Source organism: Anser cygnoides, chromosome 9 (genome assembly GCF_040182565.1).
Source record: "Anser cygnoides isolate HZ-2024a breed goose chromosome 9, Taihu_goose_T2T_genome, whole genome shotgun sequence".
NCBI lineage: Eukaryota > Metazoa > Chordata > Aves > Anseriformes > Anatidae > Anser > Anser cygnoides.
This window is the reverse complement of record NC_089881.1, coordinates 4,905,824-4,923,215: the sequence shown is the minus strand read 5'-3', so window position 1 is coordinate 4,923,215 and position 17,392 is coordinate 4,905,824. Positions and strand designations below refer to the sequence as shown.

General features: G+C 37.2%; 1 protein-coding gene across 2 annotated transcripts in view; it reads right to left on the bottom strand.

The window, feature by feature from the left end:
* Window positions 1-2,152: 2,152 nt before the first annotated feature.
* Window positions 2,153-17,392, bottom strand: part of CUL3 (cullin 3) — a 56,070-nt gene continuing 40,830 nt past the window's right edge. For both annotated transcript variants that reach the window (XM_048063039.2, XM_013181527.3), the window contains exons 9-16: window positions 17,219-17,389; window positions 15,644-15,751; window positions 12,726-12,850; window positions 12,296-12,392; window positions 11,147-11,281; window positions 5,702-5,888; window positions 3,837-3,982; window positions 2,153-3,144 (exon numbers count right to left, since the gene is read on the bottom strand). In XM_048063039.2, coding sequence (XP_047918996.1) covers window positions 3,013-3,144; window positions 3,837-3,982; window positions 5,702-5,888; window positions 11,147-11,281; window positions 12,296-12,392; window positions 12,726-12,850; window positions 15,644-15,751; window positions 17,219-17,389 — 1,101 coding nt within the window. In that variant the 3' untranslated portion in view covers window positions 2,153-3,012. The remainder of the gene's footprint in view (window positions 3,145-3,836; window positions 3,983-5,701; window positions 5,889-11,146; window positions 11,282-12,295; window positions 12,393-12,725; window positions 12,851-15,643; window positions 15,752-17,218; window positions 17,390-17,392) is intronic.

Genomic DNA, 17,392 nt, shown 5'->3' with positions numbered 1-17,392 from the left:
GCATAAATAGGATACTCTTGTACAATGGTAAGTGAAGTGTAATCTCAACCTTTAAAAATAAGCTTGTCTACTTATGTACCTTCAAATAACAATAAGTACGACTCGAAGCCTGATTTTTCAGAACTTTTAAAATGAAAAGTGAACTCCACGTTAATTTCACGTTGCTACAGCATTTGACTGTACCTTAATCCAACGTAAACAAAATATATAATTACTCGTACATATGACTACGCAAGCCTACTTTTAACAAAGTTACAAATAAATTTTAAATGCAGATTAAGAGAAGAAGAAGAAAAAAGTGAAATTAGGTAAGGAATAGCAGGGTTCTGCTATGGACTGTAGAAGAAATCTCACTCATGTACACAGCGTAAAGGTACAGGCATCAAACTCACCTTAAGCAGAGTCCCGGTGATGTCTTGTTCAGATGTCTTTGATCACAGATTTCACATTTTCATCTTTTAGGCAGCCCCTGGTATCACAATCTGGTTGTTCAATGGTAAAGACGCATTTCTAAAAGGTGACCTCAGCAGAAGTCCTTTCCTGAATAATTAGTTCTTCAAAGCTCTATTAAATTTAAAATGGAGGCTATACTCCAGTATTTGTTAGGGAAGATAGCTATCACCATCTGTTACTCCTTTAGCAACACTCCTGCACACGTAAGTGGCCAAAATTTTTTCTCTCTCTCAGTCAATCCCACCAGCCAGCCCTTAAACACAGTTCCACAGCTGTAACATTCAGGCTCACGGCTCCAAATCCCATGCCTGCTAAAAGCAACCAGAGGCAAAAAGCTTCATCTGACACACAGCAAAATTACAATTGCACCGCAAAGGATCAAGCCCTGCTGTCACGGACAGCAACATTAGCATCTCTAAACCACGGGGAAAAGGCTGTGAACGCACTCCTCTCTGAAAAGCACTTGTGAAAGCGTTAACAGGCAACTGTCACAACAGCAACGCTATTAAAGATTAAGACCTGCAGAAAAGAAAACCTTCATACCGATACATGGAAGAGCCAGTTACATTTTGAGGAAGATTCTTCTCATAATTTAAGACACAATCCCAAACCAGACTCTCATACAACCCTGTATTAGTACTGGTACCATGGCTAAACAATTATTACATTTCTAATGTTAGTGGACAAAAGCATCAATTGAAGTTCTGCATATACTGTACAGACACAGGCATTTTAGTAACAGCCACCAAATTCATTTTTAGCACTGAAGGCCTAGCTAGATCCTTGATGAGCAATGGCAGGTAAGCTCTCCAGTCACCTCCCCTCTCATTACTTCAAAGCTAATCACGGGATTGGGGGAAAGTTTTTTTTTTTTTTTTTAAATGCAGTCAACTTTGGTAAAGTCTTTTTTAAAAAAAAAAAGCCTTGGAATCAATCAGGCTAAAACCAACCCAATTCCTGTCCTCCTCCTTAGAAGAAACATCCTAGCACTGAAAACAGACCGGCTTTGTATCTTAAAAGGCTCTAGAGAAGGGTGAAACTGGGGACACGTTATGAAGAATACTCAACTGAATTGCTATTAAATAAATACAACAATGTATTTGTTTAATACAGCTGGTCAAGAAATACTCTGGCAGTACCTTAATGATCTACAACCAACTTCTTTTGTTTCGACTCCAGCTCTGCATTTTGGGAAGCCCATCAAATATATTTTTCAGTACCTACGGATAAAAACAACCTGACTGTCCCTCTCCCCCTAAAATGTATTGAATTAAAACAAATAGTTACAGCAGAGAAACTGTGTAATATGCGCATTGCAATGTCAGAAGTAGAGTTTAATAAAAACTCTGCAGTACAATGCACACTTCCAACCCATTCTATCAGAACAGTGACATCACTGAACTGCGATTTTAAATCTATTTTTGCAGCATACTCAGAAGAAGGAAAAAAGCTTTAGTTTAAGAACTGGAAGTTTCAATATAGTAACAATTTTTTATTGCATGATTAAAATTCATTTTTAAAAACAAATAGTGTGCACTGGCTTCACTTTAATCTCCTGAAATATGTACTTATGAAGGGAAACCCTGGGGCTACAACTCCATCTATGATATTAACTGACAAAATATAATCCCAGTATGTTTCCCCAGAGGACAGCATTTAGTTCGAAAAATTGCCATTCCTGTACTCTAACACACTTGAATTGTTTGTGTACACTAGATCCATTTATTTTAAATTTATTTTGTCTACATTTAGTGAAATAAAAACATCGCCCTGTACAATCCACCATCAGCAGTGAGTACAACAGCAAAAATTATTATACAGTTTATACACACTAAAATCTTTTCCTTTTTCCTATAAAGAAACCAGAACAAACCTAATCAATATAGAGTTTAATTTAGAAGAACTCAAATTACAGAAGGGAAAGCCAAACTTATGGTCTTTTCTGAATCCCCAGAAGTTCCTGACTCACGTTGTTCAAACAACAGTGAGTGCAGCTGGAAGAGTGAAACATGCTCAAGTTGTATTCTTGGGTCTTCAAAAAATTACCAAGTATTTAAATTAAACATGGCTAGTTAAAGAAACATTTGAAGCAGAGCAATATAACTGGGATTTTTGCCTTACCAGTTGTGGTTTTTTTTTAAACCCAACTTATACAATGCGCGAAGTGCTAAGCAACACTACAGAAACACATTTACATCAACACTGAAGATCTGGGGAAATGAAATTCCAACAATTTTATTATTTTTTAATGAGCTGTATTTTCTAAATTTGTTTTTATTTTTCTGTTTTCATACAGTATTGAAAACAAACGCGGCACATTCACATTTTCCCAAAGAATTGTAAGGATGATCTCTACAGGGATAACGTTGAAAAGCCTGAAGCTCAATCAATTCATGTTGAAAACTCTCAAAAGGAGTAAAAGGCTTGATCTGAACGGTCTAGAACATGTATTGTAATTTAATAGAAGAGATGGTCGTCTTAATATTAATGATTTAAAAGAACTTCCCAGTTCATGCGAAGAGTATAGTCCAAGAATAAATCAAATTTTCTGAATGCATTTTATGCTACGTAAGTGTATACTTTGCGATCCTCAGGTGTTCGTGCCAAATATTCTCTCTCAATAAGTCCTTCAATACGTTTTTTAATAACAACTGGACTTGGTAAGAATCGGGCCTTCAGCTGCTGAGTTACCTAAAACGTAAGATCAAAAACAGTAACATAAGATCACAGCGCAAACGAGCTCATTAAGTATCTTAACTGACCAAAATAATCATAAAATTGTACATAAGCAAGGCTGGCTACAACTACGAAGCAGAAAAAGCAGCCTGCACACTTCTGTCAGTTTTTTCCATCAGATGCTTGCTCCTTTTTGAGTATGAATCCAAGTACTGACACTCAAAAAGGCATAGTTACCACCTGAAAATCCTCTCAGTTTCACAACCAGAAAGAGTTCAGGAGTGGAAAACGCATCCTATCTGCTAAGCTGTCAGAACTTAGGAGGTGAGAGCAGCAGGACTCTCCCTCTTTCTCTCTAAGAGATCAAAACTCTCAAGCTTGGATCCAACAGTCAAGACCAGAGGAGAAAATAACATCAAGTATAGTGCTTTTCATTGCCGATTGGTATGTCAAGGAATATGACGACATTGTAATACCACTAAAGGGAAGAAGGAAAGTTAGATATATGTATGAATACACCCTAAACTGAAGGGTTTGAATTTAAATGTCTTTAGACGTACAGTGGAGGGAAAAAAAAGGATGGATTAAATATAGCATCTCTCAAAAGCCTTTCAGAAAGTGTTAGGGAGGGCGGTGTAACTTTCATGAATTCAAAAGGAAGAACAAAAATAACTTCAAGTCCATATCAGAACTATGTACAAGCATACCTCTGCTACTAGCACATTGTGTTGCATCTTCTTTCTAGATTTCATTATCCGAACTATAGCAGCTTCTATCTCATGTTTTCTGTCATCATCTACTTTCTGCCTTGTTTCTTTCCTTTCTGGATCAGATTCTCCTTGTTTGGCAGCAACTTCAAGAAAAAAGAAAGAAATAGCAGAATTCATTTTAATTTCGTTGTGCAAGTGTTAACTTCATTTATTTCATCCAGAATTCAAGTTATATTTTCCTGGGTTTTCACATTCTCAAATATATATATATATATTTAATGAAAAGCAGCCCCAAGAACATATTAACTTTTTCTGGCATATTTTGATAGCAACTGACAAGATAACAATGTGTTACTTAACTACTGCTATGTTAAAATTGGAGCAGTACTCAAATCTGCTTACAGGCACTACCAACCCCATGCTTCCATTAAATATTCTTCTCTTTAATATGGTGAATAATACACTAATTAAAACAGAAAAAGGATTGAAAATTTATTTCATAACTAATACTTAGAAATTTCCTCAGTCAGAAGAAATAGTTCAACATTCTTTTTATCTTCTTTGACTCAACTGCCTTCTCTTTTGTATTCTGTTCTATTTATGCTTTATTTCTGCCCTTGTGTCTAGCTTTTCTTACCCCTTCGCGTGAGTATCATTATAAGCGATCCCTACACTGCTACCACTTTCCTCCCTTTTCTTCTTCACTCAAAAGCCTCAAGTATTTATCCCTTTTAAATAGATATATGTAGAAAGACTTCCATTTGTTATGTTAAAACCACAAGTATCAACTTTGCTCTAAAACCATCTTGAACCCCAAACCATATCATATCCCCCATTCACAGAAATTTGTGGAGTGGAAGTAGAAAAGCAGAACTGCACCAAAGCTCCAACACTTGTCACAGAACTTTGCTCAGTTCTGCCAGTGCTCTGATCACAGGGATCTGAACAACCTCATTTAGTCGCTGTACTAGAGAAATACTCCAAGTGTGGCAAATGGGTTGTGACCACAGCGCTCTGCATGCATTTGAACAGAGTCTAGCTATTGCTTACGCAGCAGGATACATATAGTTTAATTACTGGTACACACTATTGGATTTTACACACCTACATCCCTGGACACAGCATGCTGCACAGAAGCCCAGAGTTACATTACTTGCAACAAACAGCATGTGAATTACCAAGGCTGCACTCAAAACACATCTAAACTGCCCACAATGCAGTGTATTTTACATACCACGACCTACCAAGTCAGAAAATGTTTTCTTATGTACTAAAAATCAGGAAATTATTTTGCAAAACATTTTGAAGTGCATCTACGTCGATACTACAAACCAGAAACTGTTTCCAGAGAGCCTCCTAGACAAAAGATATCAGCATTACTTATATACAGCATAAACCAGCGCTTTGGTGAGCTAGTGAAGTTGTATCACACCGAGTCATTTCTCTCACTTGTTAACTTCCACTGAAATCGTTGCTCAAAGACATTTCAGCAACCTGGTACATGCAAATAAACATTTCTGTATCATGTGACAAAAATGTCACTCAATTTCACAGCAGTACAATAGCTTACACATCTGAGGCAGTGTTGTTTTGTTTAAATGAAGTCAGTGGCCTGATATTTTTAATTTTATTATTTAATTTGAATTTCCCTTTTAAGAGAGAACTACAAATTTTGAAAAACAATAAGCTCAACTGTAACTTCCATACTCTTCTAACTTAAATTCTCATTTTGATGCAACTACTCATCAAAAACAAAAAAATATTCCTCGCTTCCTTTTACTTCTATGGACATCGAGCCTGCAAAAGAATCTTATGCTTTAAGGCAGTCTGGGGGACAAGACAGCATATAAGGATCCACTTACCCGTCTGAATCTTGACTCTGTGTAGTTTAGACGTGAACTGATCATTCACTGTAAATATATGACCATTTTCTATTTCTTTTGACTTGGGCTCTTTTGTGAGGACACGTTGTGTTGGTTTGCCACACGCAAGAGACTGAAGGGCTCTAACCAGTTCTCTTTCGGGGATATCAGTTTCTTGTTGAATTTCCTGAAGAAAAATATCCTAATCAGTTTACAGCCAGTGCAGAAATAAGCATCACATTTTGCAAACAACAACACTGACTACCTAAAAGGTCCATCTTCAAGCCTGCACAAAAGTAGTACTTTGACAGTTGTAGGGCTTGACAGGTGAGAATTCATGAACAAAGTCTCAATGTGTACCATGCAAAATAATCCACATGGGTCAAAGTACAGTTACCATAAGCTGAAACCAGAAAAAGAAATGAGTAACCAGCTGTTACGTTTCACTAAAGTGGTTTTTTTTGGTTTTGGTTTTTGTTTTCAAGAAAGCTGAAAGGATTTGTTTGCTGTCTCCAATAGTCACTGACCAGAATGAAATCAAAGCTTCTAAGTAACTCCGTCAGTGATGGAAAACACGTGTTGTTCACAAGCAGTCCTGATGAGGAACTGTGTAATTGCATTCTCAGTCAGCACCTCTGCTGAAAACAAGATGTTGACTAATGGAAGCAAGCAAGGTCCTGTTTAACAATAACAGAGAAGTGCTCCAGATTATTCACAAAGGAGGTGTAGCTAACCTGAAACAGTTTATTTACAGCCCATATGCCCTCAGCTACAACTTCTAGAGGCAAAATACAGAAGAGTGCAAAGGTAAGAACTTTGTAGAAGGTCTTACGTATCTTCGCAAAAAACATTTACATAACTTTTTGTACCTCTCTTAGTATTCTTAAGAGTTCAGCCAAGAGACATGTTAGGTAAGTCACCAGTTATCATGAGTCAGTAAGCAAATTACACTGGATGCAGAATGATCACAGAATCATAGAACGGCTTGGGTTGGAAGGGACCTTAAAGATCCCCTAGTTCCAACCCTCTTGTCATGGGCAGGGACGCCACCCACTAGATCAGGTTGCCCAGGGCCTTGTCCAGCCTGGTTCTGAACACCTCCAGGGACTGGGCATCCACAACTTCTCCGGATAACCTGATCCAGTGCCTCACCACCCTCTGGGTGAAGAATTTCCTCCTTAGATCTAATCTAAGTCTCCCCTCTTTTAGTTTAAAACCATTCCCCCTTGTCCTATCTGCCTGAGCGAAAAGTTGCTCTCCATCTTTTTTGTAAGCCCCCTGTAAGTACTGAAAAGCTGCAGTGATGTCTTAAAATGCTTCATGAGCAGGCCAACTGCTTCTGCTGCTTCAAATTTAACTCATTTACTGAGCTTCCATTCATTATAGACTTATCTGCAGTTTCTTCTTTTTCAGAGTTTTGAGTAAACCCCAAGCATCTCCCATTCCACATTCCCATTCAGACTCTTGAGGGACCTTGAGCAGCTAAAGACTAAGCTACCAAATAGAAAACTAAGCATCACAGACCTGTAACTGTCTACAAGAGCTGTCACTTGCCCAGCTTCCCCATCATCAGTTCTAGGAGCAGCATCCAGCTATACTGATGTCCCTAGAATTCCCCATTCTCGTGGCACACAAGTCAAATTGATGACCACCGAGCTAAAAACAGGTCCAAGAACTCCCGGTGTTTAAAGACTTGTAAAGAACTTGGGTTCTTTGAAGTTTGACTTTCTTGTCACCGTACAACTAAGTTCTATTCAATGATGTTACTTCTTCTGTGTACACACGTTAAAAAAAAAAAATCAGCTCTTTTGTGGTCATCCACCACTGTCAACAGGCAATAAAAAACAATTTGAATATACCAGCCTTTCACATTCAGCATCTACCAGATCTCAGCAAAGCTCAGGCAGAGAACAAGCCTTATTTTTCAGCTATGGACCTAGTATTACATGTGCAGTGTTGACTTCATGTAAAGTTATGCGAAGTTGCATTTTTGCACATGATTTTAAATTCTTTTGAATGAGTTTAGTAAAAATTCAGTAAGTCAAAAACTACCAAATCTCAATTTTTGATACCTACTGCTTTTGGATGATTGGGAAATCTTACTTTTTTTTTTTTTTTTTTAAGTTTTCTTTTTAAGTTTTCTTAAGAGTATTCATAAAATAGCACATCCAGAAATATTCACAGTGTTTGAAATAAGCGATGTGCACCCACGTTTTAATTATTTACTATTATCAACAACTTCAAGTTACTTGTGAAGAGGCATGTTATTTCTTCATTTGTTGCTTTATTTTAAAAAACAGTCACCTTCACAGATTTTTCTAGACTCAGCACACAGCAGTATTAAAAAAAAAATCTTTCCGATGGTCACATCAAAAAGTCTTACTAAAACGGATCAGCATAAACTCAACTAACCAAAGGAAAGCAGCACTTAAGATTTTAGGACTTAGGTAAATGTAAAGCCTTGAGGCTATAAACCAAATCTAGCTTAGAAGAAAGATAATGCCTGCAATATGCAGGTTTCCTAACGCTGGTTTCTGATCACCAGCTAAAAGTAATCCTTTCAAAATTGTTTTTACAAGAAATATATTCCCTCCTTGTGATGGAAAAAAATAAATAAATTAAAAAACAAGGAGATAAAATGAAATGTGAGGTTTTTTGATGCTGAAGATCTTTATACTAACCACTATGTATTTGCTTTATTTCACATTGTAGCATTCCAATTCAGCCACTAATGTGAGCAAATCATTTCAGAATTTATAACCAAGCTTAAAAATACAAACCAAGAAAGAATTGCACTACAATATAGTCCCTCAGAAGAAGGCAAAAAGTTCAAGTTGGGTAAAAAAAAAATGTAGCTCTGAATATGAACGGGGATAACAGGTGCTGCTGCGCTCTTTTCCTTCCGTCTGTGGCATATCATTTTTCTAGACACTTTTCTACATTTGATGTAATACAGTGGAAAATGTACAGTGTTCCCCCCCACCCCCATCTCCAAAAATGCCTTATTTTAAAGACAATAATTGAGCTGTGCACAAGAGCAGTACCTATTACACAATTTCACTTGGAAAAACATTACTAAGCGAGCACTATCTGGAGACTACAAAAGAGATTGTTTTAGGCATGGCCTCTGTCCAGTTCTACACAAGAAGAAAGTTTACTGATAGAAGGAAAAAGGGCAAAAGGAACTTAAAAGGAAAAAGTCATGTCGTTGAAATTACAAGAAAAAACAAACTAAAAAGATTTTTTATTTATACAGACTTCAACTCGTAATTCTTCCAAGGCAGAGATCAGCAAAAGAGAAAACAGTCAAGTCAGTTTTAAGTGCTAATGTCTCATTTTTGTTGTTATCCACCAGCTTTACTTCTACTACAGCGGCACCTGTATTTCTTGTTTGTTAAGCCCAAAGATGCAGTAAGTACCAAATATTTTCCCCTCGTTTTTGATGACAAAGATGTACATTTCACCCTCTAAAACATTGAGCTGTACTGTAAACTTGAGCAGAAAAAATGCTGAGTAATGCATGACACTTCATTAGAAGAAACTGAATGAAATGTGAGCAGGCTTTGAAGGCTTGCATGAATATCCTTAGAGGTGAGTAAGGTAAAGCTAGGCCCATATGGCCACTAGTTCTTCTGCATACGTAAACAAATCCTTACCATATAGAAATACAATACCTGCATACATTTTAAGCAAGGAATTGTGCTATGTAACAATCCTTTAATTTTCTGCAAAATCTTATGCATAATTTTTCATCATCATCATCCCATTTTACAACCACATGGGTTCATAGCTGTTAGGATTACTGTGATGCTCTTACCAAGTTTCCAATTAATAGAATTAACACAGAACACGAACAAAACAGCAAAGTCTATCCAAATGCAAAAACAACTTCAAACTAAGTTGTCCAGATCTGAATTTGCAGAAACACTTGCAGATCAAAAATGCCTCCATGCTTACTCAAGCACTGAACAAGCCATGTCTCACATTACTGTTGCAGTAAAAGCACTAGTTTGATTTGACAAAGCAATAGGATATGCCCAGCACTCAGTAATTAATGATGGTATTCAATAATCAATGAACAAAGATAAAATTTAATCCATCCTTAGGTTTTCATAAGCTTTTCTGGCTGGAGTTAAAGACAACTCCCACATATTTCTCCAAAGAAACCAAACAAAACAAGCATGCCTTCTTAGTGTTTTAGTTACAGGGTGACACAATGAAATGGCTTAAGAACACCTAAACAAGGAAAAAAACAAAACCTAAAAACTTGAGGAGACAGCTCTCTACATCTGGTCTAAGTAAAATGGACTATAATTTAGAGCACATATTAAAATATGATTTTTTGCGACTCTACCAACTATTATTTATTCATATATAGATGAGCTCTGCTATTCATAAAGCCTGTAATTTTGTAAACTAAGAGCTACCAGCCCAATTTCAACAAGGAAAAACAAGCTGTCAACCCAGCTGTTAAGTCCCCTTCCTGTTCAAGTATTCGGCAGCAGTACTCAGAGCTGTAATGGTCCTGTGATGCATTGCGCAGCACACAGAACTTTCTGTCCCCCAAATAATCTTTTGCGAACTATGAGAAGTATTTAAGAGTCTCTTAGGAAACGCTGCCTTCCTCCCCCAACTGTTCAAAGAAACATCCTGCATTAGTAGGCTAGGAGTATGCCAAAAAAGCTGAAAAGCAAAATCCAAGCAAACAGGCAGGTGAGTACCATGCACGGCGCAATCCAAAGCCAATGAGAAAACCTGAGAACCCCCTTAGCTTCAAGCTGCACCCGTAACTGCTTTCCAAGGCTTCCAATGCTCTCTCAAACCAAAGAAACACATATTATTGTCTAACAATACAATGCTCAAGTCTCACAGCACAGGATCCTCCTCCACTCCCAAAGCATTCTCCACCATTTTTCATCAGCTGATCATTTCAACCCTTCCCAGAAATGACCCTCCAACCTCCCTGCTAGGGAGCTATGTGGAACTTCCTCATTGTCTTTTCTGGTTCACCAGGTCGGAGAAGGAACTAGAGTTCTTTGATTAGCCCTGCAGCTTGCTCTAGCTAGCCAATTTAAGAACTTGCAGTATTTAAAAAGCAAGGATACAAACCCATCTGCACCCCTGGGCCTCTAGATACAGTTTCTCAAGGAAAATGAGCAAGCAGAGCCACCTGCTACATTCCAGTTACAGCTTTCCTATAGCTCTAGGGTTGAGGAATAACCACACTCACAACCCCCCTCAACTTTCCTGAAAACTTCTGTTCCCAATATCGTCCTCTAGGAGGGTCTGCCAGACACAGCACTGGTGCTGATCTGCTCCTTTATTTATTGGCCTGACCCACACTCCAGTGGAATGAGAGACACCTGCTTTTCATGCCTTTTATTGAAGAGGGCAAGAAGGCCTAAAGCAGTTATTTAAAAATCAGGTGAGAAAAACAATTCTTACCTCAAAGGTATATTTTTCTCTGTTGTTAAAGAGCATTAATATTGTCATTTGGAAAGTGGAGACTTGCAATATGTGCTTCCGTGTATTTGAGCCAGTTACTTGGGCACCTCCTACACCAACCTCCGAGCCATCTTCCTGTTTTAAAAACACAAAACTAGTGTTAGATTATTTTTCACTCCAAAATATGTTACCTCAGCAAGATGGAAGTTATATGATGAAACTTATCCTGGAGAGCAGTCTACACAAGTGATAGAATCGCACACGCCTGGTGGCATAACCAGAATCTCTCTCCAGTAGCTGTCTTATAATCAGAGTGGATTTCTTCAGCCTGAAGGCACCTCTGTATGTTGCATGGTCGAGCCACTGCTCAAAGCCAGGCCATCTAGAACAGAATGCTCAGGGCTGCGTCCAGTCAAATATCAAGCACCTCTAAGGATGGAGACTCCACAGCCTCTCCGGGCACCCGTTCCACTATCTGAGCAACCTCCAGTTTTCACTCATATCATCATCAAAATTACCACAACGTCTGTCCTACAGTAATACAATTTTAACACCCTCACAAATGCATGTTATTTATATGTGGTATTGTATGAATTTTGTTTTAATTTCCCCTTGCCTTCTTTGTTCCCAAGCATCATGCCATTAACTTCCTCTAACTTAGCGTTTTAGAACTGGTCTAAATCACTAGCATAATGTTTTCTTGTATACACAACTATTAGGCATTATACTCATGTAAACTATACTAAGATTTTCATGTTTGGAAAAATGTATATGTTGCTAGCACTCTGCACATGAAAAGCAGACTAGACTTGGCTTAACAGTATTTTTTCCACAATAACAGAAATTATTCTAAAGATATACAAGTTTCATTTCACTTTTGACTGATTTAGTGAAAAAACAGCAAAAAATTCATAACATTGAATTTCCTACAAGAAAAAAATATTACTACTTTGCCATTAGGTACTAAAAAGGATGATGGTAAGTGACCCATTCAAATCATATTCAGAAGAAAACGTGTCAAAACTGTTACAAAGGAAGAATCAAACAATAAAGGTGATCATGAAAGGCACCTTTTCCTTGCCCATTATCAATGGGCAATCTTCTTTTATAAAATCAATATCAATCAAGTTATCAGTCTTGATACTTTACCTTTTTAACTGGCCCATAGAAAGTAGCATTGAGATCTGCAGAACCCATATGATGCTGGAGTGTCAGCTGTCGCCCGCTGTGTTTGGCTAAATAAAATCTGTAATAAAAATTAATCAAAAACGTAATACATAGTTTACTTTTTGTATCTAGGAGGAAACTGCTTAACAGTAGCTTAGTAGTTATGCAGACTTCCCAAAGCTATTAAGAAATCTATCTCCTGCTTTTTCAAAATACTGAATTAGAAATCAAATTAAAAACTCCCCAAATCTCTAGACTAACAACATGAACATTGCATTCTCTATTTTCACATGCACCAAAAAAGAGCAGTATGCTAACATGTCTTTAATTCTAATGGCAAAATGCATCTGTAAATTAAGTTTATAAAGTTTGCTCTTAAACCCTCTACCTAAAAGGCTGTTTTAATACATACCTTCTAAATATTTCAAAAGCATGTCTGGGAGCTGGAGGGATGTTGCACTTTGGTGTGGCTGACTGGGTAGGCCAGTAACCTGTTGTGAGGACCCGCACTGTAAGATCAACACCACCTAATGAGACCTACAAACAATTGGAAGAAAACATCCACTATTTTAAAAGAGGATTGTTTCACTGTTTTTCTGTAGCAGTGTAGGATATATAGAATTTTCACAGAGTAAGAAAAAAATGGATATCTATTTATAAACATTTTTCTTCCAACAATGGACAGATGAAGTCAACAGTACCAGAACATACGCCAAACTTCAGATGGTATAGCAAAAATCCTCCGTATTATTCTCTTGTGACATTTAAGAGTGTACAGATATTATAACATTAAGCATTAACCAAGAATGAAATACCTGTGTTCCTAAACATAACTTACAATATATGTAATGTATTTAACAGTTTTTTCTAAATAGGCTTTTACTACAGCAAAGCCAGGTTGCTAAAGACAAGTTTCTAAGTAAGTGTTTATAAATTTATCCTCTAGATGCAGATGATAATACCGAATACCTGATGTTAAGCAACAGCAAGCTCTTCCTGCAATTTGCCTCCACACTAAACGGTTACTCACTTTTACACACACGACCAACCCACTTTCCCTGAAGACAGCCTTTACCAGCACTGGTTAGAAAACATTCTACAGCTCAAGTATGGATCTATACATATAAAGCACTTCTGTTAGTAAGTGATAAACTTCTGGCTACCAGTGAGGCATGCACAGTCCTCACTAGTATCTCAACTAAACCATTAAACTTAAAACTCAGTATTTTCAGCTCTAGGATGAGTAAGTAATGCTTTCAAAGATCGTGTATTATGGACACAAAAACCAAAAGCATAATATATCCAACTTGTTATAAATTATGACAGAGAAATAGTGCACACTATATTTTAGATCAAAAACGTCACATGAATTCAGAAACTTCCAACATTAAGCAGCAGAACAGCATTCCATGTACCGTGTTAGTTTTTGTATTGTGTGTGTCAAACGCCTTTGTGCATTACCAAAGTTGTGTCTAGGAAACTTCTGAGAAATTTAGACCAATGCCAGGCTACTCATACTGAAATCCCCTTGAATTGAATTTAGTTAAGGTTTAAGAGTATCAATTTGTAAAAGTATGGAAAGACCTATATAAAGACTGTCCTGTAGCCAGCATTACTGCCATGCTTCTAATTTTGTCACGATCAATGTCATGAGGCTCGTAAGAGAAATTCAAACAGCTATTTAGACACAGAAAACTAATCCATAAGTCACCTAAAAAGAAGCTTCAAACAATTTTGACTCCAGCCAAAGGACATCAATATAAACAGAAAGATAAAGAAAATAATTTTATCCAGAACTGAAGTCATCATAGCAGAAGTGGGGACTGTTCCCTGAGGTTTTTTGGTCTTGGCCAGACCGGAAATGCAGCATAAGGATATAGGATCCAGCAGGAGACTTTGCAGGTAGGATTATTTAGAGAAGAACAGATTTCTGACTTCTCTACGAGACACTGCACATATTTGAAGTGTATAAATTGTTTAAAAATGAGTAGAATGGACTATTTCACACAGAATGCCATAACACCAGCGTGTTAACAGTAATATTTTAAAAAAATTAAAATTAATCTCAATCTCAAATACTAACACTAATAGAAATACATACATGTCCATCATAAACAAATATCCTGGAAATGTCATTAAAAAGCAATGATGAGTCTGAACAAAAGGCAACCATAAGGCAAACTGTTGGTTCCTTCCCAAGAAGGAGTTTCAAATAAGGTTTAGTAAAATAGCCGCTAACATTTTAACTTTACCTTATTAGCTACACATAGTTAAGTTGGAAAAATATACATCATTTATTAACTCAGTGTAAAACTGTCAGGTAAAGTACATGAATCCTTAACACAAAAGAAAATCCCATGTAGAAGTCTTAAATGCTACCTAAAAATGGAAATGTTTTAAGATTTTGATCTTGAAATTCTTATTTTAACCATCCTAGAGGGAAAAAAATCATTAGATTGTAAGAACTAGAAACAGTAGTAAGGATGCCCATCCACAAAGTCCTCTATACCTATACATATGTGCCTCCACAACCTTTTTTGAAAGCACTTTGAGAACATTTCTTCTACTCGTGATGCTTCACAGTATGCTGATGAGATAGATTTCAGCTGACAGCTTCAAGACAACAAAAACTTCAGACCCCCTTGCACAACCAGAGTCACTGTACATCCGTGAACACTTCTCTGGCATTCGGATTTCTGAAACTGATTTAAATATGCTTGGAATACAGACTTACTTACCTGCAGGCAAGGAACTACTTGGCTATTTATTATATATTATTAGGCACTACTAAGTGTCAGCATTAAAAAAATGTGTTTAGAGCAAGCAAACTGGTATCTTGAAATAGAAGTGAAATATGAAGCTTCAGAGGTCCCCACTGAGCATAAGGGCAGCGTAAGGGCTCAGGCTGCATGGGATAGCTAACAGAACACTTACTGACCGAACAGTTATGTCCACATCGGCCAATTTGAATCAGGCAGCACTTCTGCGTTTAACAAAAGCCTTTACCGCGTCAGGAATGCCCAGACGGGGACGGCAGGCGTGTCGGACCCCCGCAGCAGGCACCCGGGGCGGCCGGGCCCGGCGGGAAGGCGGCCGGAGCCCCGCGAGGCGAGCGGCCGGAGCCCGCCCCCTGCCGGCCCGCCCCGGCTGGACAAGCCCGTTCAAAATGACTCGTCTATTTATATGAGAAACACTAAGAGAAATATAAATTGAGGATGCTAACCAAATCTGTATGAGTATTCTAACAAATAAAACTTTCAGCAGGGCACGTGGCCTTTTAGCTTTTGTACTGAAGTAAAAGGCCAAGTACCCAGACCGCTGCGCTCTTACCCCGGTCGTCTGCAGATGTTGCCTGAACTCATCCATCGTCGTGTTTGAGATGCTCATGTCCCTGAACATGCCTTCCAGTTTAGACGTGAACTGACATCCACATTCAGTCTAAAATACAAAAAATAAGACTTGTTGTGCCAGCACTATGAAAAGAGATCTTCCGATTCACCAATACTCTAGAAGAAAAGAGCTAGTTTATAAATCTCATAAAAATGCTATTTCTGTACATTTGGTAACCAGGACCCTAATTTTCATTACTTTCAAAACTTAAAAAAAAACAACAACTACACCTCATTTATTCATATAAGGATTTAACTAATCATACACAAATTGAAACTTTTCTTCCTTCCCCTTTCTCTCATTAATGTATTATGGTATGTTTTCAGTATTCCTATCTCATCTTAAAAAAAAAAATCAGTGAAAGCTTATCAGACCAAGGTATACGCTTTCACCTCCTTTTTAGCATGATTCTGAAAAGAAAAAATAAAAATCTTTATGTGTATCAGAAAACAGGTTGTTTTAAGTATATATAAATTTCAAGGTTTACTGCAGATTACAAAGTGAGATTACTAGATCCTTTTAGAATCAGGGACATATGCATATATCAATACACGTGCACAAACATATATTTACTTCACATATACCAGACTTCCTGCATATTTCTAGAACAGTTTTATGTATGTGGTAAAGGCAAATGTTATCTTCAGCATTCCAATCACTGGGCAAATTGTGAGAAAAGAACGCAGTCTCAGTCCATTTATTCATCTTGCACCTGTATGCCCTGTACTTTCCAAATTACCAGGTAAGATGTGGATAGGTAATTGGTAAAGAATACTGATAATTTGGAGAAATCTGATGCAAAGAGATTTTATTTAATGATTAAAATATGAGGGTCAAAACTGAGAATCAAAGACGTTTGATTCTAGGATCAAATCAGTCAGGTGCAAAAGTCCCCTAGGCACTTAACACGCCACTTAGAAAGAAGTTGCATTAGAAGTTGCTTCAAGGATTGTCAACCTTCAGGGCTTTAACTTCTTCTCCAGGTCTTGGCCACTCTTATACTTTCATGTAAATTGAATGAAGAGAAATAAGGAAGATATGTTTCTAGACACTGGCTATGAAGATTTTTTTCAATCTATCTCAAACTACGTTTAATGAAAAAGGCATTGAGCATTACTACTAGCCTGCAGCAGAAGGTAAAATTTAACAAAATTACATGCAATCAAAAGAAATCCACTGTCAATAACAGAAAATCTACAACACAGCAGAATCTTGTCTTCAAATCAAGTCAAGATGACAACTGTTATCTCTTGCATGGAAATGTTTTTTTAATGAATTTTGAAAAAAATTATGTTTGTCTTCAAGATTGCTCTCCTATCACAGGTACTTTCCAGTATTTCCTTCCTTTTATTTCCACATAATCTTTCAGAAAAAACTTTTGTTTTCTGTTGGGGCTGTAAAAATCAAATCTGTATTTAACACCAAGATGAACGTTATGTATATATCCCTTATGTAAACCAAAGAAAGCATGTTTAATAACTAAATGAAACAAAATGTACATAGGTATTACCTTACCTTTAATTTAGATATCATATTTTTCTCAGAGTCATCTGAAACACTCTTGTTTGTGAGAAGTCTTCTTGCCAAGTGCTGTTTATAATACCGTTCAAAAACATCTTTCTCTTGCATAAACCTAAATAAAACCATTGCCTTATCCAAGATAGTTTCTACTTCTTGCTCTGTTAGCTG